The following is a 23,732-nucleotide window of genomic DNA, read 5'->3' as shown; positions in this document are numbered from 1 at the left end:
GCCCAGCTGTGTGTGGTTAGCATATGTGTGTGTGTCAGTCTATGCTCAAAAATGTCATGTTTCCTTCATAGGAGGCAAGGACCTGGATTCTGATCCTAGCTCTATCATTGAATTGTTTTGTGAACCTAGGGAGTAACTTAGCCTCTTTTTTGTTACTGTTGTTAAACACCATTATTTTCCCATTCATCTAAATGAAAAACCTCAGAATGATCTCTTCTTCCCGTACCCTCTGCATCAGGACTATTCCCTCTCTACCAAGTCCTATCTAATCCTACCTTTATAATAAGTCTTATAGCCATCTTGTCCTCTTTGTTCCCATAGCAATCACCATAGTCCAGTCCCAGGTTACTTTTCCATGTGAACTGTAATGACCCATGTTAACACCTCTAGGTGCTTTTCCCCTCAAATGGATCCTATATAGTACCGCTTTATGTCTTCCTCAAACATGGATTATGTCACTTCTCTACCCTCAAATCTTATTTCCTACTGAAAAAAAGTTCTAATTCTATATCTTAGATGCTCTTTAGGACCTTCTGTGATCTGGCCACAATATACCCTTTCTGATAGCATCCCCTGCCATATAGCCTTTGCTCCAGCCAAAACCGTTCCCTATCAACCCTAGCCATTTTTCAAGGTCCATCCAAAATGGCACCTCTTACACAGGGCTTTCATTGCTTTTCTGAGCTAGAGATCTCTAAACTCTTAAAGCAGTACCTATAACACTTTTTTTTTTCCAAATTTTAACTTACGAAATAAAACAAGCATCTCCATAACATAGTATTTAAAAAAAGATGATTGCGCGTGAAGCTGCAAATGTATTATGTGCCACTCTTGATAAGACTTCTATCAAATACTAATTTATACAGAAGTTATTTGCGTGCATCTTCATCCTCTACTGCTAGACTCTAAGCTTCTTTAGGACAGGGACTATGTTTTAGTCCTCCTTATATAACCCCTACTTATAAAACATAGTAGATACTCCTTTTACATATCACATACTCAATAAATATTCATTGAATAAATAAATAAATAAACTTGCCACCTCCCTGTCTTAACTGCCTTATCTGTAAGATATCAGGGTGGAATTAGTTTTCTTCATATTGTTCTCCTTTGATGGCTTCAGATTTTGTAAACCAACAGGATATGTGTGTCATTCTGTGAGAGGACTTGTGCACAAGACTGAAAGAAAGGGAATTTGAATTTGATCTATCATTCCATGGGCCTGTTCACTTTCTTTTGGGTTTGTTGTTGTGGTGGTGGTGGTTGTTGGTTTTTTGTTTTTTTTTTTTCTTTTTAAACTGTTCAGAGCATGAGATCTAAAGATTTAGAGCCAGGAATGTACCATCACATCGAACTCCTAATATTACAGATGAGAACACTGAGGTCCAAGAAAGTTAATGGGCTTAAATTCACACAAGTAGTCAGTAGCAGAGCAAGAATTGACCCCAGTTCCCCTGACCTCACCTCCAACTACCACAAAATAACCAATTTGGAAACTTAGAAAACATCTCTTTGAAGCATTGATGATAACATCAACCATGGCCCCCTTAGAGGCTGCCATTATGTTGTCTGACAACCAACCCTCATTCATGAAAAAGAAGCCAAATTTTCATCTTCACAAGACCTAATCTTGTTAAGCCACTTGAGAGCAAGATCTCTCTCATTTCTACATTAGTGTTTCAGATACCTATCCCAATGCTTGTCAATTAGTAAGCACTTAATAAGCTTTTTTTTTCATTCATTCTTCTTAAATTTTGTGCCATTTTTGCCCAGAATGCTATGCCCTTTTTCTGCGTGGGAAATTTTCAAGCCCTGAATGGAGTTGTTTTGTGTCTCTTGCCAAAAAAGGAAAAAAGCGTGATAGGAAACCCTAGCAAAGGAGTGCACTGTGTTAAGTGTGTGCCAAACCACCTCGACATCATGAGTCCCGTGCCTGCATGGTATGTGCATTTGTGGACTTGTGATTAAAAAGTGGCTTGTGGACTTGACAGATGGGCATTGGGATGAGTCTGTGGAAGCTGAGGCTTCGGGAAGGCCAGGCTGGAAACCGCCCAGACAGCTGAGTTATAGTAGCTCACTTGTTCAGCATATTTTCTCTTAGGACCAACTTTACAGATGTTTTTCAAATTTGCGCTCTTCCAACATCCCCCAAGTCCTGAGGCCAAAATAGCCTCTGGGACATATGCAGTTCAAATGTCATTCAAAAAATCTTGTGGATTGAATTTTTTAACATTAAAGTCTTACTTTGCTAGAGTGTGATAGGGCCAAAATCCTTTGCTAAGTCAATTTTTTGTTGTTGTGTTTTAAATAAATCTTCCCTTTCCTTGGGTTGTGTGGATTTGGTTAAGGTGACCACATTTTTGAGATTTCTGAATGACTGGTGGTGTTGAATACCTAAAAACTAACTGTTCTTAATCCAGGTGGTTTACAGGTGTGAGCAAATGGAGGCCAACCTCTCTGGTTGGTGGTTCGGTGGGTAGCGATGTTTCTACCTTTCTCATTTATCCTTGGGTTTATCACACCGCCCATACTTCATGGGTTGAGTGGGCTCCAGTTTTTCAAAGGGCCAAATAAAAGATATGTATTCCTTTTTCCTGGAAAACTTGAGTGGGTAGAAATCATCAAGCTGTTTTTAGTGCAAACCCAATATCCAGGGCCGAGTGTTTATTATTCTCCATTTGTATGTGCATTGGTCCAAATGAAGGCTGTCCTTATTTCCGTCTACTCCCACCCTAAACCCAAACCCTAGAGTTAGATGTGGATCGAGAATGCCCTTCATTTATCTTGTTTTTTTAAACAACAATAATAAGTAATTATGTTGGGGGTGTTTTTCTGTTTTCCACACCCACTTACCTAATGAACCTTCCCTTTTTACAAAGAAAAACAATTAAGCAAAATTAACCAGCACAATGGCTGCTTCTTATATCCAATGCTCCCTCCTTCTTGTTCTCCCACTTCTACCAAAGGAAGGGAGGCAAATTGTCTCATCTATTTTCTGTGGCCAAGATTGGTCATCACAATTACTCACCATCTGATTTCCTTTCAATTTTGTTATTGTAGTCATGGTCTATATTCTGTTGGTTCTGCATGCTTAATTGCATTGGTTCATTTAAATATGTCCATATTTCTTTGAATCTCTTACATTTGTACTTTGGGACATTAATATTCCATTACATTTATATGTGGCAATATGTTCAGCCATTCTATAGTCGATAGAGACCCTCTTTATTTCTGGGGAAAGCTATGTGTCTATGTTTGTGGGGGTTACAATGCTACATAAACATTCCTGTATCTTTTCTCTCTCTTCCGGTGCCATATATGCTCTGGGGAATTTTCCTGAAGTCCACTTTGGGCCTCTTTTGTAAGGGCTTTGCTATTCTGGCCACAGCGCTGATGTAATGTTACCCCTTGGAATGCTTGCCTACTGAACCCTGAATGGGTAGAGACTTGCCCACTTGAGGGATGAGTCATTCGACTTAGAATCTCCTGCTAGAGTCCTCCTGGGGCTTGGTAGTAAAAGTGATCCTGGCTCGTAGCCCAGTGGCAGAGACCTGCTGTAAACAGTAAGTATGCCATGTTCAACACATTCTCAGGAGCCTGGCTATCCATTATTCTCCCATTGCTGAAGCACTGAGAACCATCCTAACAAGACATCCTGTTTGCAGCCATGTGCCCTTCCTCAGTGTTGGTTTTCAGTGCCTGTGAATCAAAGAAAGTAAGATAGAAGGGAAAGGATCAGCTTTGGTGCATCCTTCTGTAAGAGCAAAAGTATCCTCTAGAACATCCTGATAATTGTGGAAGTAGAGCTCAATGCTATTCTTAGAATGCAAATCAAAATCCTTTGAAAATGTGTCTACACTAACCTCCTATTAATGTAGTAGAAACTTCTGCCACTGTTAGGAGACCCAAGGATTACAGGTAGTCCTAAGCATTTTACTTTGGGAAGATCACAAATTTTGATTCCTCAGAGAACAGTTCTAGATGTCATTCAGACAGCAGATGTCAGTGGCCAGGTGATGGAGAAGACTCCAGCTGGATTTTCTAAGTCAAAAGATTCCAAACAGTTCAGCATTCTTTGAACATACAAAGAAAATATGGAGAAAATAGAAATGAGGCATCTTTTGTTGGAGGATCGAATCCTATTAAGCAAATATGTATTGAGTGCCTGCTGTATGTAATCAATCAACAAACCTTTATTAAATTCCAGGCACTGTGCAAAGCCCTTGGGGTGCTAGTTCCTGCCCTCAAGGAGTTTACATTCTATCAAAGAGACAGCATGTGTTATTAAAATGTGTGTGTGTGTGTGTGTGTGCACCTGTATGTATGTGTATTGTGTTTATACATACATAAATCTATAACAGTTGTACTAGGTATTATGGGCAGTCGATCAGCAAGCATCTGTTAAGTGCTTACTTTTGATGTACTTGGGATGCAAAGAAAGGTGAAGACAGGTTACATGTCCTCACAGAACTCATTCTAATGGAGGATACAACGAGCAATTGGCTGTACATACAGGATGCATGGAGAGTCAGTTCGAGGTGATCTCGGAGGGAAGATTCTGCCAATGGCAGGGGATGGGTAAAGTACCCCATCCTTGACAAGTTTACTTTCTGTGGAGAAATAATACAGCACATATACAGTTAAATAGTAAATGAAAAGTTATTTGGGGAGGAAGAAAGTATTAACAACTGGGGGGAATGGGATCAGGGAAAGAGGACATAGCACCTGAACTGAGCCTTGAAGGCAGAAAAGGATTCATGGTGAAGGAAAGCAGGGCACTCATGGGGAGCAGGGGGCAGCCAGGTAGCTAAGTGTATAGAGCTCTGGGCCTGGAGTCAGGAAGACCTGAGTTCAAATGTGGACTCAGATACTACCCATGTGACCCTGGGCAAGTCACTTAACCCTGATTGCCTAATCCACTGGAGAAGAAAATGGCAAACCACCCCATTTTCTTTGCCAAGAAAACCCCACGGACAGTATGATCCACAACGTCATGAAGAGTTAGACATGACTGAACAACGACAACATGGGGAGCATTATGCTAATACATAAATCTGAGACGCAGTGGAGAGTCTAGGAAAATGACTATCAGTCCACTTTGGCTGAAGTATGGAGCATGTGAAGGGAAATAATATGGTAAGACTCTGAAGGTCAGTTGGAGACAGATTTCAGCAGGCCTTAAATGCCCAGGCTGAGAAGATAGTCTATAGTCCTGAAGAAAATTGGGAGCCACTGAAGATTTTCGAGCAGATGAATGGCATGGTCAGACCCATGTCTTCTGAAGATTATGTTCGCTTCTGCTATGCTCCTGTTCAGTCCTCTTCCTAAGGCAAGGTAATTAGACACCAAAGAGGTGATAAGACGTGAAGCAATGAGCTAGGAGACAGGAGACCTGAGTCTTGATTCTGGCTCTGCTCACCCTCATTGTGTGACCTTGAGAAAAATCACTTTTCTTCTCTGTCACTCAGTTTCTTTCCCTCTAAAATTAAAGGCTTTGCCACATCATCAGTCAGGTGCTACCTAACCAGGACATTCTGTCAATCCATCCTGGGGTAATTCTTCTGATATTTTGAACTCTTAGTGTGCTTTACATATAGTAAATCAATAAACATCGGTTCATAGAATGAACTAGGAACCCATTAAGGCCCCTTTGCAATACCACTGCCTGCAAGTCCTGGAAAAAGTCCTAGAGCAGGCTTGTTTGGCTTCCAGTGGAAAAAGCACAAATTTGGGAGAGGAAGTCCCAGCCCTTCCCAGGAATGCCTAGGAAGGAAGAAGGCCAGATGCTAAAGAAATCCAACAGGAGAGTGAAGCAGACAGCAAAGAGGTGATTATGGAATCCCATAGCATAGACATTGTGCTTCTCAGGCCACACTAGATGTGTCTGGTAGAGCTGTACCCAATACTTTTTGTGTCTCATGCAAGTGGAAAGTAGGCAAAGGATATTGCTTAGAATAGAGCCACTAGGAGGAGGAAGCATTGCCTCAGGATACCATGAAAAAGAAAGAATCACATCCCAGATGAGGCTGCCAGGGAGTGAATTTCGAAAAGGAAGGAAGAGCACCCCAGTGGTGCTGCTGACACCTTCTAAGTTTTGTTCCTTGGGGCAAAGCACCAGAGGTCTCACCCTAGTTATGGCTTTGGTGCCAAGTGTTCATAAAAACTCCACCCTAAAAATGTTGATGATGTGTCAGAGCCACCTGGCAGGGTTGATCTTCCTTTGAGCCTTAGGGTCCCATCAGCGATCTGTGATAGGGATGGTGGAGAGCAGGAAGACAAGGACAGTAGCCTTGGTAGGCTTGATTCACATTCCTGGCTGCCTACATACCTCAGTCTATAGTTCATTTAGTTAACAAATATTTATTGAGTGCTAACTATGTGTAAAGCAGAGGAAGAATATTATGCGCCCTGAGTTATTAATAATTAACACCTCAGCTACAAGCTAGCTTCTTACCAGGGATTACTTGATATCCATATGAGGGCAGATACAGGATCCAGGATATGGGGTAAGATCAGAGTGACTCCTAAAGAAAGTGTTCAGTGATAATGGCATCGGGCTTCCCCCTTTTCCTTATTCCCATTTAATTCTGGGTAAAATAAGATGCCCATAGAAGAGATAAGAATGTGTCAGATATTTAAGTTTTGATGGATCTGGGCCTACTGATGTCACTCAGAATCATAGTGTGGCCTTGTTATTAGGGATTACTGAGGGAATCCGGGGGTTTAACTTTGTTCTAAGTCTATATTTTTTCTTTAACTATATCTTTAAGCAGATCCTATTGCAATTTTTCAGTACTTGAAAAGTCATCGTATGCAATCTAAGGCCAGGTCCAGTGAATCATGATTAGAGAAAAATAGACGAAAGAGGTATTTGAGGTTGTAGGATTCAGACTTCACACCTCCTCAGCAGATAATGTTTAGGGAAAAATGAAGAATCTGGTGAGAACTGGATTTCCTAACTGGAGGGAAGAGCTACAGGAGGTGCCAAAGATCAGCCCAGCCTGATCAAAAGAAAGCCAGAGGAAAGGCTCCTTAATGTATGATGGGCAGCGAAGCAAGCTTGCTGCTGTAGTATGGAGAGCATGGACAGGAGAGGTGGCAGATTCTGGAGGCTTTGAATGGCAGGCTAAAGAGTTTGAGAAGCTGAAGGGAGCTTGGTAAACTGGAGAGTTTTAAGCAGAGGAGTGTCATGACCAGATCCGTCTAAGGAAAATGCATCTGGCAGCAGCCCAGAGGTTTGTTTGGAAAAGGAGAAGAGAGGCAGGAAAACATGCTGGAAAGATACTGTGTGACAGTCAAGGTGACTGGTAATGAGAACCTGTATTAGAAGGAAGGTGGTAGAAATAGAAAGGAGAGGGGATGAGTGTGACAGAGACGGACAGGATTTGGTAACTGGAGATGAATGGTGCATGGAAGAAAGCTGAAAATCAAGGCTGTTGGGCTGGGTGACTGGGTGAATAGTGTACCAATGACAAAAAAGTTGAAACCATGAGGTAGAAGAACAGCAGGTCTAGGGGAAAGGTGATAACTTCTGTTTGGGAGGTGTTAAGTTTGAGGTGCTGCTAGGACCACTAAGCTGGAACTATGCCAAAGGCTACTGGAGATGGGAGACTGGGAGTGTAGTGGAGAAGTCAGGGCTAGAAGTAGATTTGGGAGTTGTCTGTGTAAAGGTATATAGGATCTACTTTCACTATGCCCTGATGCCTCCCCTTGGAGTCAATGAGATTGCCAAGGGAGCAGAAAAGGGGGCCAAGGACAGAAGTAATCACAAAGGATTGTAGAAAACAACTGATGAGAAAATGGAATTTTCAGGCATAGCTACATTTTCCCAAAAGTTTGGCAGAGAGGAGAGGTGGGAGAGTAGCTGAATGGGATAGAAAGAGAGAAGGAAGGGAATTTTTTTTTAAGATTAGGGAGACCTGGGCATATTTATAGACAGAAAGGAAAGAGCCAATGGAAAGGGAGCAAAGAATGAGTGGCTAGTAGCTACAAGGTCCAAGAGGAGGCAGGAGAATTGGGATCAAAGGTTCAGGTAGAGATTAGCTTTATGAGTAGCAGAGATACCTAGTCCTCTGGGAGAGGAGATTGATGCTGAGGAGTTTTGAGGAGTGGAGGAGGGGACCTGAGAAGATGTCTTTAGATGGTTCAATTTCAAGGCATTGTAGGATAGGGAGGCAAGACAATATATCGGTAGCTTTGTCAAGCACCTGGAGAAGGTTCCCCTCTCCATCGCCCCTGTTCTGATCTCTGTTAACTGTGAGGAGCCTTGCCCATATTCATTTGATGGAGGTTGTTTCTGATCAGACTGCAACATAGCTCTGGGATTCTAAATAGTTTGAAGCTCCTAGTAGGCTCCCAGGTTCCTTCGGATCTTTTCAATTTGTACTTCATCTTGGTCCGGATGAAATCCTATGCTTTCAGTAGTAACCACAAATAAAAGGTGATGTGGGGGTGGGGAGGGGGTGCCCTGAAGTAGGAACAACAGGGTTTGGATTTTGGCTTCTAGATTTCAAGTTAGAATGGACCTGGAGGTAGTCCAGTACAACCCTTTCTTTCAGGGTTGGCAGATGAGGAAGTGGAGGAACCAAAGAGGTTAAGTATCTGAAACAGAATTTTGAAACAGAATCTGAAAACAGAAGGTTTTTCTCACTGTCTAACCCCTCCATCCAGATGCTTCTCATTCTTATAACACATAAACTCTACCATAGATAGCATAAGTAAATTTATAATGATGGCAAATGGTGCTATTACTGTTGTGTCTGAGGATCTAGAAACTTGATACTTATCTTAACTGAGTATTTTCCTACCACAGAAAAACTGGCTTGCACCACCCAACTCACGTGATATTGCTTCACACCACATAGCTAGCCTAACATTTCACAATAGATATGTCCCTTCCCAGTGGGAGGACCCACTGGGGAAATCAGCTTCAGGCTGGATGGTAGCTTAGTATGGCGAGGGTGTCAGACCTACATATGGAAGCTACAGGACCTGGATTTTCTGGGAAATCTCAATTTCAAGAAAATCAAGTGCCTTTTTTCAGAATAAGGCTTTGCAAAAGCAGTGTCCTCTACTAGGCAATGTGTCCTGAAGTTTGGTCTATTTCCACAATACAAATGGTGTTCCTCAAGCCAATTTTATATATTACAGAGACCGTGGTTCTGAAAAATCTCCAAAGGAATGAAAATAGTACTGGGCTTAGTAGGGATGGCGATACAAGGGATGAAGAAAACTAGTTTCCATTAGTACCTTGATTCCATTGGTGCCTTGATTTAACAGAAGCTCCAGGATGACGTCTCTTGTCATCACCTGCCTCTTGAGGAGGTCGAGGGATGGCAAAAGAGCTTGGACAAGTTACTTGTCCCTTCCGAGCTTCAGTTTCTTTATCTGTGAACTGAGGGGTTGGACTAGATGACCCCCAAGTTCCCGTCCATCTCCGATTCTGTAATCCTGTGACCTTCCGAAAATGAGGCACCTAGAACAATACTCGAGGAGAAAGCTGCCCATGGATTAATAGCTGTCTCTGTTGAGTTTCTTCAGTAAGGGGTCACGGAGCTATAAATGAGCCTGTTCTGACAGGGAACGAGAATGTCAGGGCCAGAAGAGGCTTCAGTTATTTAGTCCTAGTAGAGAGGAAATCCTTTCTACGCTATCCCCAACAAAGGGCTTGTCGAAGTTATTGATTTAAAATGTTCCTAAGGATCAGAGAGAGAGACCAGTCAATTCCTCCAGGATGTAGTACTGATCCATTAATTGCCTCCCTCTGGGCTTGGTCATTCAGAAAGTTCCAAATCTCCCTATGTGCACCTCGACCATCTCCATCCCCCTCTGTCTTGCCCACAAGGATAGCTTGAGACCTTATCACACACTTGGCTGAAATCCAAGTGTACTTTGTGTGCAGTGTTCTTTTGATTCAGAAAAGGAAATGAGGTGAGCCTGGCCTCACTTGTTTTTGAGCAGGTAAATGTACTTTTTGCTCATTATCTCTACCTCCAAGATTACAAAGAGTGAAATTCTCCTCTCTGATGACCTCCTCCTATGTTTTTACTTCCCCTGCTGGATGGGAAAGAAGGACCTTCTCTGGGACTTCTTGCCCACATTTTGACCTCAGTCCCTTCTGGCTCCCCCAGGCCATTACTCCGGTTCTGGTTTCACCTCTCTTCTGTCACAGCACTGACCCTTCAGTGAGTCATTTCAATAGGACATCGTTCTCTATTCTCAGAGCCCTTGATCCCTGTCTTCCCACTGTTCCTGTACTGCTAATCCATAACCCCAGCTCACCCCCATCACCTACCTGCTTTTCTCCTACTCCCAAGCTGGCAAGTGCTTCGGGATAATCTCAACAAATCTGGGTTGTTTTACTTCTTAAGTCACTTCCCACAGATCCTTTCATTGACGAGGCAGCTGGATTGCACAGGGAATAGAACTCTGGGTCTGGAGGTGGGACAGCCTGAGTTCAGACCCTTATTAGGGGTGTGCTCCTGGGCAAGTCACTTAACATCTGTTTGCCTCAGTTTCCTCAACCACAAAACAGGGCTAATAACAGCACCTACATCCCAGGGTTGTTGCGAGGATCAAATAATTTGTAAAGCATTTAGCACAGTGCCTGTCACCTCTAGGCACTATATAAATGTTTATTTCCTGCCCATCTCCCTCCCCTTATTGATCTCTTATTGATTCTCTATTATACTTCTCACGATGGCTATTCCAAACCTCTCTCCTTAGGCTCCCAACTTGGCCTCATCTAGCCTTTCTTCCCCCAGTATACAGCCTCACTGCCTCCTTTTTTGAGAAAATTGAAGCCGTTGCTATAAATGCCCTTCTCTCCCAGCTGCCATGCTGGGAGCTCAGTTCTAGTCTCAGAGGTTTGGATGAGTCCATCCCTTGCAAAGGGCACTCCTACGTGTGCCCTTTCTCACAATACTGTGGGACCCGGGTCCATTGATGAGTCTCTTGTTTTGTCTTCACTTTCTACAAATGGGTTCAGCTAGTGGTACAGTGGACAGAGTGGTGGGCTGCGAAAACCCTCCTCAATAACTAACCACCTTTTGATTTCCAAATCCAGTAGTCCTTTCTCGGTTCTAATTCCCCTTAACCTTTTTGCCCCAACTGCCACTGTTGACCACTCCCTCCTCCGAAATACAGTTTCTCTTTCTCTGGATCCCACTCTTCTTCGCTGGTTCTCCTCCTGCCCACTATATGTAGGTGTCCTCTGAGGTTCCGTCCTCCTTTTTCTATAATCTTCCTCTGGATGATCTCACCTACTCCTATGGTTTCATTTATGACCCCAGTGCAGATGATTTCCGAGGCCCCCAAGTCTGTCTGGTATATCCAGTTATTTCTGCATCTATTAGACTTGGATGCCCCTTCCATCAAGGTCTCAAACTCAATACAGAGTGTCCCTAAAGTCTGGACACATAGGAAATCTCATTAATTGTTTTACCGAAGACTCTTGAGTTCAGCTACTTCTTTTTCTGGGGTATGCTATAGGAGAAGGTGTACTTAATGAAAATCACAGATGCAACACACTTGATTGAACGCATAAAGAGTGAATGTGCTAGAATTGACAGCGACGTGGAGTTATTGCATCAAGTTCACGTGAATCTTGCAAAGTGCATCAACCTTTGCATCACAAATGATGGAAATCATATTGAAGATGTTTTTTGTTAATATTCCAATTAAAATGTTGTTGAAAATTTCATTCACTTCATTTCTTGAAAACATGCAATTTTTGCGTATGTGTCCAGATTTTAGGAATACCTTGTATACCCCAAATTGAACCTGACTCTATTTTCATCTTCCCTACTTCCACAGTATTCAACTTCCCAGTCACTTTCCTATGAAAATTACAAGTTATCTTTAATTTTTCCCTTTTTCTCACCCTACCCATATCCAGTCAGTTTTATAGTCCCATCAATTCTATCTTAATACTGCTTCCATTCATTATCTCCTCATATACTGCCACCACTATGGCTAGACCTACTTTACCTCTTTCCTGGACATATAATATAATATGATATGACATGATATAATATGATATGACATGATATTTCTCTTATCTGGTGTCTCAGACTCCTGGTTTTTTTTCCATTCTCTAATTCACTCTTGTCAAAATAATCTTCCTAATGTACTGATCTTGCTTGTGAAAAATACTGCAAAGAGATTTCCTTCCAAACATGAGATTCTGTGGAACCATTCTAGGAAGTGAGAAGTATCACATGTACACTAATTTGACAAGAAACTTAATGCAGAAAAGGAAGAGATAAGATGCTAGCTAAATGGGGTAGGAGGTTCACATGAAGGCTTTTTAAGGATTTATTGAGCATGATCTCTGGTGAGCAGAAGGAAATAGTAAAGAAAAGATTAAAGGTTCATGAGAGAGGGAGATTGGTAGAGTAAGTTTCTAGAGGAAGCAATAGCACACGAGGGCAGGTGATTGGCTATTACAAAGATGAAGGTGATCTCTTCAAAAATAGGAGGAAAGGAGAAGGGAATGGGTGATGGTGCTAGGAAATGTGTGAAGGGGAGGAGTTGAGGGAGTGCCTTTCAGCTTTAGAAATTGAAGGCTAAATCCTCTGCTGCAAATGTAATGGGTGGCATTAGTAGTTTGGGGAAAAGATTTCAAGTGGTGACTATGGAGAATGAGATAGAGATCACTGAACAGTATCTACCTCATTCAAGTCCTGCTCAGTGGTCAGAATTCCGTCAGCTTTCCCACACTGTGCAGCAATGGGGGTAGGGGGCATTGTGCCTCCACTATGCCATTGTGAATGTGGGAGAGAAGCTACTTTTCAATGCAAAGCCCTGGTTGGTGATTGGGCATTTAGAAAGTTGAGGAAGGCATCCGTGTGGAAGTGGGCCACGCATGGCTAGAGTACGATGACGATCCATGTTCTCTTTGGTATTGAAAGGATTCATAAACTTTTGTTTAGTTTGTAAAACTTAAGTTAGTCAAAACTTAGTTGACCTTTCCCTTCTCCCCACCCCCAGGATAGTTCCATAGGCATGTTATGCCCTCTGTGTCTTCCCAACCACCTACTCTAATTTGTTTTGTTCAAGACCCTGCAGTTATACTTCAAATAGTCTCCTTTGGGGGCACAACCCTCCTTCTGAGAATATCATCTACGAAATTGCTCAGCAAAATTAACCAAGTCTTTAACTTCAGGACGCCAGCAAGGCAAATTTATATTTTCATTTCTTTCAACTGCCCATGTGTTCATTCTGGTTTCACGTTGCTTCATACCACTGGAGTACTCTGTCATTTGTTGGGAACAAGCTGGACCACATCCCACTAATGAGCCCTTCCAGACAAGTTGCTCTAGAAGAGAGAGATAATTGTTTCAAGACATGATCCTTTTAAGGAAAGAATTTTTACTTTGAATCCCAGTTCTTTATGTCAAATCAAATCAGAAATGGAGGGTGGGAGGTGGAAGTAAGAAAGGGAAGCTATGATAGGATCATTTTCACCTCCCCTATCTCTCTTCCTTCTCCTTCCCTAATTAGCTCTCTCCTTTCTGTCCCTACCTCCACCTCAGGGACTTCACTGTTCAGCCCAGGGAAGGCTGCTGTTGAGCAGGGACTTTAAACATGACTTTGTTCTTTATCCCTTTATGAAGCACCACCCTATGCCTCATGGCTCCTTCAGAAATATCTGTAATTCCATTGGTGTGGGTACTGGCATAATCCCATTATGCCAAATCCTTTCTTCCTGGCATTGTACTGGATTCCCTACCCCTTCCTGGAAAGCACTCCCTCTTCAGTTCTGCCTCTGAGAATCCCTAATTATCAGTCCCTAATTACCCAAGTCAGAGGCTAACTCCTCCCTTCTTGAGGCCTTCCCCATTCCCCTAAATTACCATGGACTTTTTGTATGTACGTGTCCATATGTTGTCTTTAATGGTTGTGCGCTGAGCTGAAGAGCTACATAGGAAGCCCTCTTTCTTTCTCTTCCTGTGCTTCTCTAGTCCACAATTCAATCAGTAAAAATTTAGTAAGTACCTACTCTGTGCCAGGCACTATGCTAAGCACTGAATTCTACCTTTTGCAGAGTTTCACATGAAGTAGTGTCTTAGGATGAAAATAGAATCTCAGGGAAAGGAAGTAAACCACTGAGGCTTCCCTGGGATGTGTCTAAAACCTACTTTAGGAATTGGTTCTTATGACTTGTTTTGCTTAGCTTAGAGGCCAGAGAGCTAATGTGCTTTAATCTAGTGTTTCCCAGCTGGCCTGTCCACATGTGACCATGTCCCAAACTACAAAGTGACCGGGAAGCCTCTGGCAGCTGCATCCTTCCACCCGCTATAGATGTGGGCATAGGTTCTTTGGACCAGGGTGCATAGCCAGCCCAGAGGGAGAACCAGGATCTCTGTGAGAGATAAACGACCTGGAGCCCTTGAGGGGTCAGCCAGCCCTTTGATCCAGTGAGAATGAGGACTCTTACTGAGGCAGAGAAAGCAGGAACGAAAACTAAGCAATGAACAGAACAAATAACACATCAGTAATGATAAGACCTTCATACATCTCATTTGAGCCTTACAAAAATCCCTTGAGATAGATACCCTAGGTACGTACAGTTATCACTTTTTAACTGATGAGGAAATTGGGACATTCAGGAAGATTGAGTACTGTGCTTGGCTCTAAGTTATTTAAGATTTTTATCAATGTCTTGGACAAAAGTGTAGATGGGATCTGAAGATTTGAAGATTGAATTGAAGATGACACAAAGATTTCAAGGTGACCCAAAGCTGAGACTGACAATTGACTCAATCATCACCAATCACGATCCAAAAGGATTTTGACAAACTAGAGAATTGGGCCAAATATAATGGGAATGACTATAAAGCCTTGATTCTAGGTTGAAAAAATCAACTTCACCAGTCAAAGGGATTAAAAAGCAGTTCCAGTATCTAGAAGTTTTACTGGACTCCCTGGTCAATACCAGGCAATAATCTGGTAGCTGGCACTCCCCACAAAAATGAAAATAGTTTAGGTCTATATGTACATGATAATGCCATCGTCCTCTGCCCTTATCAGACCATACCTAAATCCCTGCATTCTTTTCTAGGCACCACCAGTTAAGGAAGGATGCTGATAATCTGGAGGATGTCCTGGTGTTGTTAGTTAGAATAGTAAAGTCTCGGGACACATAAGATTGTTTGAAGAGCTGGGAATGTTTAATCTGGAGAAGGAAAGACCTAGGAGGAACATGACAGCTGTGTTCAAGTATTTCAAAAGCCTATGAAGCAGAAAAGGAAGTGGGCTGGTTCTGTTTTGTCCTCCAGAACAGAACTTAGGACAATATGTAGAAGTTTGGAAGGAGCAAATTTATTTTCTTCAATATTTTAAGTCATTGACTTATTTTTCATGGTTTTCTCACATTCTCATTTCTCTTCCCAATTTTTCCTCTACTTCTCTAACTTGCTTTTCCAAATCCTTTTTGAGCTCTTCCATGGCCTGAGACCAGTTCATGTTTTTCTTGGAGGCTTTTGATGTAGGCTTTTTGACTTTGTTGACTTCTTCTGGCTGTATGTTTTGGTCTTCTTTGTCACCAAAGAAAGATTCCAAAGTCTGAGACTGAATCTGGGTGCGTTTTCACTGCCTGGCCATGTTCCCAGCCAACTTACTTGACCCTTGAGTTTTTCGTTGGGGTATGACTGCTTGTAGAGTATAGAGTACTTTGTCCCAAGCTTGAGGGACTGCACTCTTGTTTTCAGAGCTATTTCTACACAGCAAGCTGTGCCACACCAGTGCTACTCCTCCCCCAAGAACCGCCAACTCGGACCTGACTCAGATCTTAAGCAGGCTCTGCCCTCCTGCTCAGATCTGCCACTTAATTCCTCCCACCAGATAGGCCTGAGGCTGGAAGCAACTGCAGCTGTAGCTCTGGAAGCAGCCTCAGAGCTGCATCACCTCCACTGCCTCTGGCGGTGGTGGAACAGTGAACTCCTTTCACTCTGTCTCCCGCAGCTTTCTCCCACTAACCTTCTCTGTTGTCTTTGGTGTTTGTGGGTTGAGAAGTCTGGTAACTGCCACAGCTCACTGATTCAGGGCACTAGGGTCTGTTCCGCCCGGCTCCCGGTCTGGTTGGTCCAGGCGCAGCTCACGCTGGGCTCTGCTCCGTTCCACTCCCAGTTCCAAGCGATAGACCTTACCCTGCGACCATCCAGGCTGTCCTGGGCTGGAACCCTGCTTCCCTCTGCTATTTTGTGGGTTCTGCAGTTCTAGAATTTGTTCAGAGCCATTTTTATAGGTGTTTGGAGGGACCTGGGGCAGGGGGGAGCTCACACAAGTCCCTGCTTTCCAGCTGCCATTTTGGCTCCACCCCCAGAAGGAGCAAATTTAGGTGTGGAGTCAGGAAGACTTCCTTAGAGGAGGCTGGTTATCCCATCACCCCTTGTTGGGTATGTATATAATATATATGTATATGTATATAGCATCCGTCCCTTACAACTCTGAAATGCAGGTGGGCATTTTGGACTATCCAGTTCTGAATTCTCTGGTCCTGTGGTTGATTAGGGGAAATCTGGGTTCCCGAGAGTTTAGGGATTCTTTTTACCCAAAAGCTTTAAACCTCTCAGTCTAAAGGAAAAGCAGTATCCTTCAATTATCTCCTAGTACTTCAAGGGGTCCTGGCCCTTTGGCGGTTTCTCCTCCCTTTGGCAGGAGAACATTTGTCATCAGGGTCTCAGTCACTCTCCAGGAGTTCAGGAATCTTGGCTTTGAGTATCTTGAAAAACAAACTCAAAGGCCCCCTGCCAATTGAGTGTCCCAGGCAGCCAGAACTATAGGACTTCAGAGGATGGATTGGTCCCTAGAATGGACATGGCCAGAAGGGCTTCATGGGAGAAGTGGGACTTTTTAAAATGTTCAGAGGGCAGAGGGCCTTCTAGGCTGCATCATGAGGGAAAAAGGGATGGAGATACCCCATAGTGTTTGAGGGGTCATGGTAGGCAACTGGTAGGAGCAGAGAGATTCTAGAGAGGAATTGTGGGATAGAAAACTGGAAGTTATTGGGAATAGTCCCTATGTGAGGTGATGACAGTTTGGTCTGGCATTATTAGATTTAAGGAGAGGCCTGACTAGAGTAATTTCATTGTAAGACCTTAGTTTCAATCCTGCTTCAGGCATGGGTGTGTCTCGGTGACTTGGGCTCCCTTAATCTCCTTAGTCCCCAAATTTCCTAGCCTAGGTGGCCCTTGAAGCCTCTTCCAACTTTAGATCCAGGTTCCTAAGATTCAGAGATACAAGAGGACTTTAGAAGGCAGTTCTAAGTCCAACCCATTTATTTTATAGATGAAGAAACCAAGGCCCAGAGGGTCATTTGCCTGATGTCCCACATTCTGTGACAGACCCAGAATTCAAACCTCCAATTGGACTCCAATCGAGTCTTCCGATTCCAAACCGGTGCTTTTTCTGCCAGCTCATGCAGGTGCCTAAGGCCACCTAATCCACAGGCCTCTGTCAAACACTTCCCAGTCGCCAGGAACTCAAATAAACCCTGACCGTACAAAGACAAAAGCAAAACAGCCTGCCCTTGAAAAGCTGGCATTCTGATGGCAGAGACGCTGTGTACATATGCAGGTATATACAAGACACATAGAAAGCAACCACAGAGTATCCTGGATAGCAGCACACCAACCACTGAAGGTGACCTGTAAAGGCCTCTTCTACAAGGTGGTGTTTAAGCTGATTCTTAAAAGAGACCAGGGATTCCAGGAGGCATGCAAGGAGAGCCTTCCAGGGTTGGGGGACCATCAGTGCCTTTGTACAGAGATGGAATATGCAGTGTCCTTATGTTAGGAGCTCACGTTGGGCCTGTATGGCTGAATGGTAGAGTATGTGGAGAAGATTAATGTAACAAGAATGGAATAGAGGTTAGAAGGAGCCAGGTTGGAAAAGGCCTTCAAGGCCAAAGTCAAAAGACTTGCGTGGATCAAGTGAGATTATTGTAAAGCAGCTTAGCACAGTGCCTAGCACGTAGTAGGTACTTAATAAATGCTTCTTCCCTTCCCCCAAAGAGTTTCTGTTTGGTCCTATAAGAAACAGGGAATCACTTGAATTCATTGAGGAGGAGGAGGAGGTAAGATTTTTAGATCTTACTTTTTTTGGCAAATGTATTTGGCAGCCGCTTCAGACAGGAAGACCATTGAAATGCTCCAGGTGGGAGGTGATGAGGGCCTTAATGACTATATGAGTGGAAAGAAAGGGAAGCTATGCAAGAGATATTATGGAAACAAATGATTCCTGATCGGATATGTGGAGTAAGTCAGGGTTAGGAGTTGAAGATGACACCATCATGCGTGTCTGGATTGCGGTGCCCTCTACAGAAGCAGATAAGTTCAAAAGATAGGTGCGTAGGTTAGGGTGAAACACAATGAGTTCTGTTTGAATGTGTTTAGTTTGAGATGCCTAGTGGACCAACCAATCCAATCTGAAACATCCAGTAGGCCACTGGTGATGCAGTGCTGGCCTAGGCCTGGATTTAAAGGTCTGGAAGTTGGCTGCAGGATGGTAATCGTTGAACCCATAAGACTTGGTGAGATCACCAAGTGAGCGTGAATTGCCTCCTAATCAGAGTCAAAGCAGACTGATGTAAGGGCATCTTTCAGCCTGGGAAAAGGGAGATTTGGAGGGAAGCAGTAGTTCCTTAAGGAACTGGCCACCGTGAAGAATGGGGTGTCATTCATTATCGTATGCTCTTGGCATGTTTCATTGCATTTTCGAAGTGATGGGGAAACCCTTTTCTTGGTATTGGGAGTCCAAGGACCTGAATTCAAATTCTGCCTCTGATACAGCTTGTATGACCTTTGGCAAGTCACTGAAACTTCTTTGGGCCTCAGTTTCCTCATGTATAAAATGAGGAGGTTGAACTAGGCGACCTCGATAGGCCCTCCCAGTTCCAAATCTATGAATCTATGCTCAAATGTTTCAGTTCCTTCATGCTATCATGTGTTTGTATTTCCTTGGATGAAATGCTTCCCTTTTCTTTCCTTTGGTTGGGCGATGGTGGGGTGGGGTGCACTGTTAGTTATTTGGAAGATTGAAAAGAAACGGCTTTCATAAAGTGTTCTCTCTGGCTTAGATGGACCACTGTGGATTGGTTCAGAGGGAGAGTGCTAAATTTGGACTTGGAGCATCTGGGCTCCAATCCTGGCCCTGTCATTTGCTTCCTCTTTGTTCAGCCTCTGGCAAAGCGCTTTCATCTCTGTGGGTCTCAGTTTCCTCATCTGTAGTATGAGGGAGTTGGACTAGGGACCTCTACAATGCCTTCCAGCTCTAAATTTGTGATTCTGTAACCTTCGATTTCAGGGCTGAAATCTAAGGAAAGAGTAGGAGCCCTGTCTTGGTTCTGAGTCTGAGAGAGGCAGAAGGATGGGATGGGCATTTCTAGGAAAGGTGGGGACATGGAAAAGCCAACTTGTACCCTGGGTTTTTAAAATGAAGGTTAGGATAGGACAAGAGCTACTCTCATCATGTGCCCAAGCGGAGAGTGGTCAGACCCTTCATGGATATGGGTGCCCTTGCTTCCCACTAACAGTGTATGTCTCTTTGTGGGAGAATGTGCCCCACCCCCAGGTTTGGAGAGGGAGTGTTTCATTAAGTAAATCTGAACTAATAGTATTGCCTGACCAGACCAGAAAAAAACAAAACAGGTTGGTGGAGTCTTGTCAGCTGTGATTTCTGAGTGAATACTGACCCACAAAATGCCCTGAATGTGGGCTACCTGTTTCTGGGGTTCCTGCACATGAGGGAATGGTGCCCTGGGTGCTCTATGGGGAGCTGGATTGATGAGCTGGCCCAGGAAACTTAGACAAGTGAATCAGTGAGCTTGAGGCCATCCAGTTTGGACTACAGAGTGTTTTATAGTCCAGTTTGTTAACTCTTGTGTTTTATTTATAAATTTATTTGACTCTTTTTCCCTTATTGAATAACTATACATGTTGTCTGCTCCCTTCTTTCTCTCTCTTTTCTCCTCTCCTTTTTTTCTCTCTCCCCCACTCACTCCCTCCCTCCTTCCATTCTCTCTCCCTCTCTCCTCTCTTTCACTCTCCCCTCCCCCCCATTCTTCCCTATAGCCTCTTTCCTTCTTCCCTTCCAAATTCTTAGAAAGCTTACTCTGCCCTCGTGCCCCTACTTCCTTATAGCCTACTACTGAAACTCTTGAAATGCTCCTCACTTCCCCCCCAAAAAGCACCATTGAAAAAGTTCTTGCCTCTGTCACTAAATAAATTCCTTCCTGCCACCTTTCATGGCCTCCTTCTCTGTCTACTTCTCTTTGCCTCTCAGCCCCCTCTGCCATTACTGTGAGTCGCCCTTCTCCTTGATGCCTTACCATCCCTTCCCTTCCGTGGCTAGTGGTTCTCCTCTCACCCATCTGACCATTCCTCAGTGTCTTTGGCTGCTTCTTCCTCTTCCTCCTGCCCTTAACAATGGGTGTTCCCTAAGGTCCTGTCCCAGGCCCTTTTCATGTACTACCTCTGCCATCAATCTCCCAGTACTTCATGCTTCACCTCTACACAGGTGACTCCCGAATCTCCATCTCCACCCTCAACCTCTCCCCAGAGCTTCTCTCCTGGATTTTCAATCTATTGGATCCCTTCAGCTGGATGACCTGAGCTCAACTTGTTTGAGACTGAACCTACCTTTCCCCCTAAACATCAGCTCAGTGACAGCACATTCAATATTCCACACCCCCTAGTCTCCCCTTGCCCCTGGGGCAGGTATGCTAAGAGAGAGTTTCAGCTTCTCAATTCTGCTCCACCCCAAGTCCTTTGGGTTCTACCATCACCACATCTCAGAGTTGACCTCCTTTCCACTCCCATGGCAACCACCCCAATACAAACCTGTTTTAGGCTCTTGCAATAGCTTCATAAGTAGTCTTCCCCCTCTCCCACCCATCCTGATATCTAGGTATTCACACCTTAGAGACATTTAGTCCCATCTCATTTTACAAACAAGGATACTGAAGCCCAGAGAAGATAAGTAAATTGACCAATGCCATAAGAGTACTAAGTGGCAGAGGTTGCATTTGAACTTACACCATTTGAGTGCAGACAGATGATTTGTTCTTTCTACAGTACCATTCTCCCTCCCAGTGTTCCTAATGTGCACCGCTGTGTATCTCTTTGCTACCAGAGCCTGGCACAGAGCCTCAGTGAAGCTCCATTCTCCCTTCCTAGGGCTGGGGTGGGGCTGGGGAGGTACCTTGGACCCCAGGGGCCTCCTACAGGTTGGGACATTTCCTTTTTTTCCACCCCCCCTGACGTGAGCTACTTTGCATGGAATTTGCTGCTTTCTTCTCGGAAGGGAAGCCACCAAGCAGCAGGTTGGGCTCGTGAAGAGCTCGGGTGAGTTTGGGCCTATCAGTCAAGCTTTCCCCGGATGGCTCAAGTTCAGGCTGCTTAATTGGAAGCATTTAGGTTGTGCCAGTGGGAACAAGGCCAAAGGTTTGCTTTAGGGCACTTGCTCTGCAGACAAGCAGGATTACACAGTGGAGGGAGTAAGAGTGAGGGACAGAGCCAGCAGAGACCCAGGTTCAAATTCTGCTTCTGACTGTCTGTGGGCACGTCCTGGAACCATAGAGTTAGAAGCAAAAGGAGACTTTAGAGACCATATTATCCAAACCATTCATCCTTCTTTCAGAGAAGGATGAGGAAACTGAGGCCTGGAGAAGTTATGGGTCTTATTCATTGTCACAACACAAGTGACAGAGGGTGGGACCCGGGGGAACCCAGGTCAGTCAAGTCATTAAGCATTTACTAGGCTACTATGTGCCAGGCACTGTGCCAAAGCCCAGGTGCCACAAAGAAAGGTCAAAGACAGCCCCTGCTCTTGAGGGGCTCACAGTCTAATGAGAGAGGTGACATGCGCACAAGCCTCTGCTCGCTGCATTTGAGCCTCTCTGTGCCTCCGTTTCCCCGTCTCTGAAATGGGTATAATACACCCGTGGCCCCTGTCTCTCAGGGCTATTGAGGATCATAGGAAATGTTGCATTCAGTAAACTTTAGCATAACTTCTCTCCTGACCCATCCCCCCCTGCCCCCATAACAGCTGCCTAGGAAGGGCTAATTCTGATGCCCTGCCGGAGGCATCTCTCTGCTCCTCCGAGGCCATCCCCCCAGGGCTCACATTCTCCTTCCTGAGGTTTGTTGGGAGTGTCTAAGATCCCTTTTCCCACTGCAGGAACTGTTGAGCCGCACATCACTGGAGGCGCAGAAACTGGAGCTGACGGCGGAGGTTTCTGAGCTGAAGGTGCGGCTGGTTGGCATGGAAAGGGAACAGAGGGAGCAGGAGGAGAAGCAGAGGAAAGCCGAGGTGAGTGTGGCTGGCACCCCTCAGCCTGCCCGGGTGCCCTGTGAACGGCCAGCTGTCTAAACAGCCAGCTTGGAAGGCAAAGCCGGTGAGGAGCCCCCAGACCAAGTGGGGAGTGGGGGGAAAAAAGCCGCCCAGGATTGTGGAAAACACCCATTTGGCCTAGGAAGGAATTTCCCATCATGCTCCAGCTACAGGTCTTAGCAAGAGCAAGACTGACCATTGCCATCTGCAAGGCTCTTAGGGCAAAGTGGGGCAGAGGGAAGATGAGAAAAACTACATGGCAAAGTGGATAGAGCCCAAGGCTTGGAATTCGAATGTTGCCTCAGACACTTACTGGTTGTGTGACCCCGAGCAAGTCACTGGTCATCTCTCAGCCTTAGTTCCCTCATTTGTCCTTTCACTCTAAGTCCTATGAATGTGTCAGCTCATTGTTGTTGAAGCCTTCCTGCCTCCTCAGTGGAGAGACAGCGGAGTTCAAGTGTGGGGCAGCGCATCCGTTGCCAGCATGCAAAGCACACTGAGCTTTGCTTTTTTGTATTGAGGGAAGATTCCGTTTAGGGGTGAGGGGGCAGAGCGGGAATCATTAGGAAGTGAGAAGGATGTTTCCAAAGGTGAGGCACACCGAGGAAACAAATGTTTTTTAAAGGATATTTTTGAGAAAGAGAATGTTACGACTCTGATATTTATTTAGCCCGGAGTGCACTTGGTCCCCAAATGTACTGATGCTGGCTGCAATTTGGGGAGACTCAGATGTGTGCCGAAAGGATATGAGAGCTTTTCCTACAGCTTCTTGAACCCCCATCCCAGTGATCTATGCACTGAAGCAAATGTGCGTCTACCTGTGCAGCTTCTCTTGACAGCAAACTTTTTAGTTCTGGACAAGAAAGATTGAATTATCGCTGTGCCCTAGAAAAAGAACACTGGATATGGAGTCAAAATACTCTGAGTCAAGTCCTATCTCCGGCAGTTCCTAGCTGGAGTTCCTTGGAGCCTCAGTTTTCCTCATCTGATAATGGTATTATCATTCTCTCTCTTAAAAGCACCGTATCAATGGTGGAAAGACTAATGAGCCTGGAATCAGGGGAATCATGCCCAGACCCTAGCTCTGCAGCTTCTTTAAGGTTGTCAGAGTCCTTCATCCACACAATCTCACAACCTCTGTGTGGGTTGGGTTAGGGATGGTGGCAGAATTGTCCCATTTTAAAGATGAGGGAACTGAGGCCCAGAACAGCTGCATGGGCCAATATTTCATGAGTGTGAGAGGCAGTATTTGAACCCAGGACTTCCTGAATCTGGCGCCCTCTACTCTGCCATTATTCTTTGTAAATTACTTCACCTCTGGGTCTGGGGATTCTTCCTCTGTGATCTCTCAGGTCCCTTACAATTCTAAACCATCTCAGTATTTTCTGAGTCCTTCT

The 23,732-nt window shown here is 44.4% G+C and overlaps 1 protein-coding gene across 14 annotated transcripts in view; it reads left to right on the top strand.

The window, feature by feature from the left end:
* PPFIBP2 (PPFIA binding protein 2) overlaps positions 1-23,732 on the top strand; it is a 221,504-nt gene that overhangs the window by 142,500 nt on the left and 55,272 nt on the right. For all 14 annotated transcript variants that reach the window (XM_036762541.1, XM_036762542.1, XM_036762537.1 and 11 more), the window contains one exon: positions 22,183-22,314. In XM_036762541.1, the coding sequence (XP_036618436.1) occupies positions 22,183-22,314 (132 nt within the window). The remainder of the gene's footprint in view (positions 1-22,182; positions 22,315-23,732) is intronic.

This window comes from Trichosurus vulpecula, chromosome 6 (genome assembly GCF_011100635.1).
Source record: "Trichosurus vulpecula isolate mTriVul1 chromosome 6, mTriVul1.pri, whole genome shotgun sequence".
NCBI classification, from domain to species: domain Eukaryota; kingdom Metazoa; phylum Chordata; class Mammalia; order Diprotodontia; family Phalangeridae; genus Trichosurus; species Trichosurus vulpecula.
The sequence above is the reverse complement of the archived record's forward strand: the minus strand, read 5'-3'. Positions and strand labels throughout refer to the sequence as shown.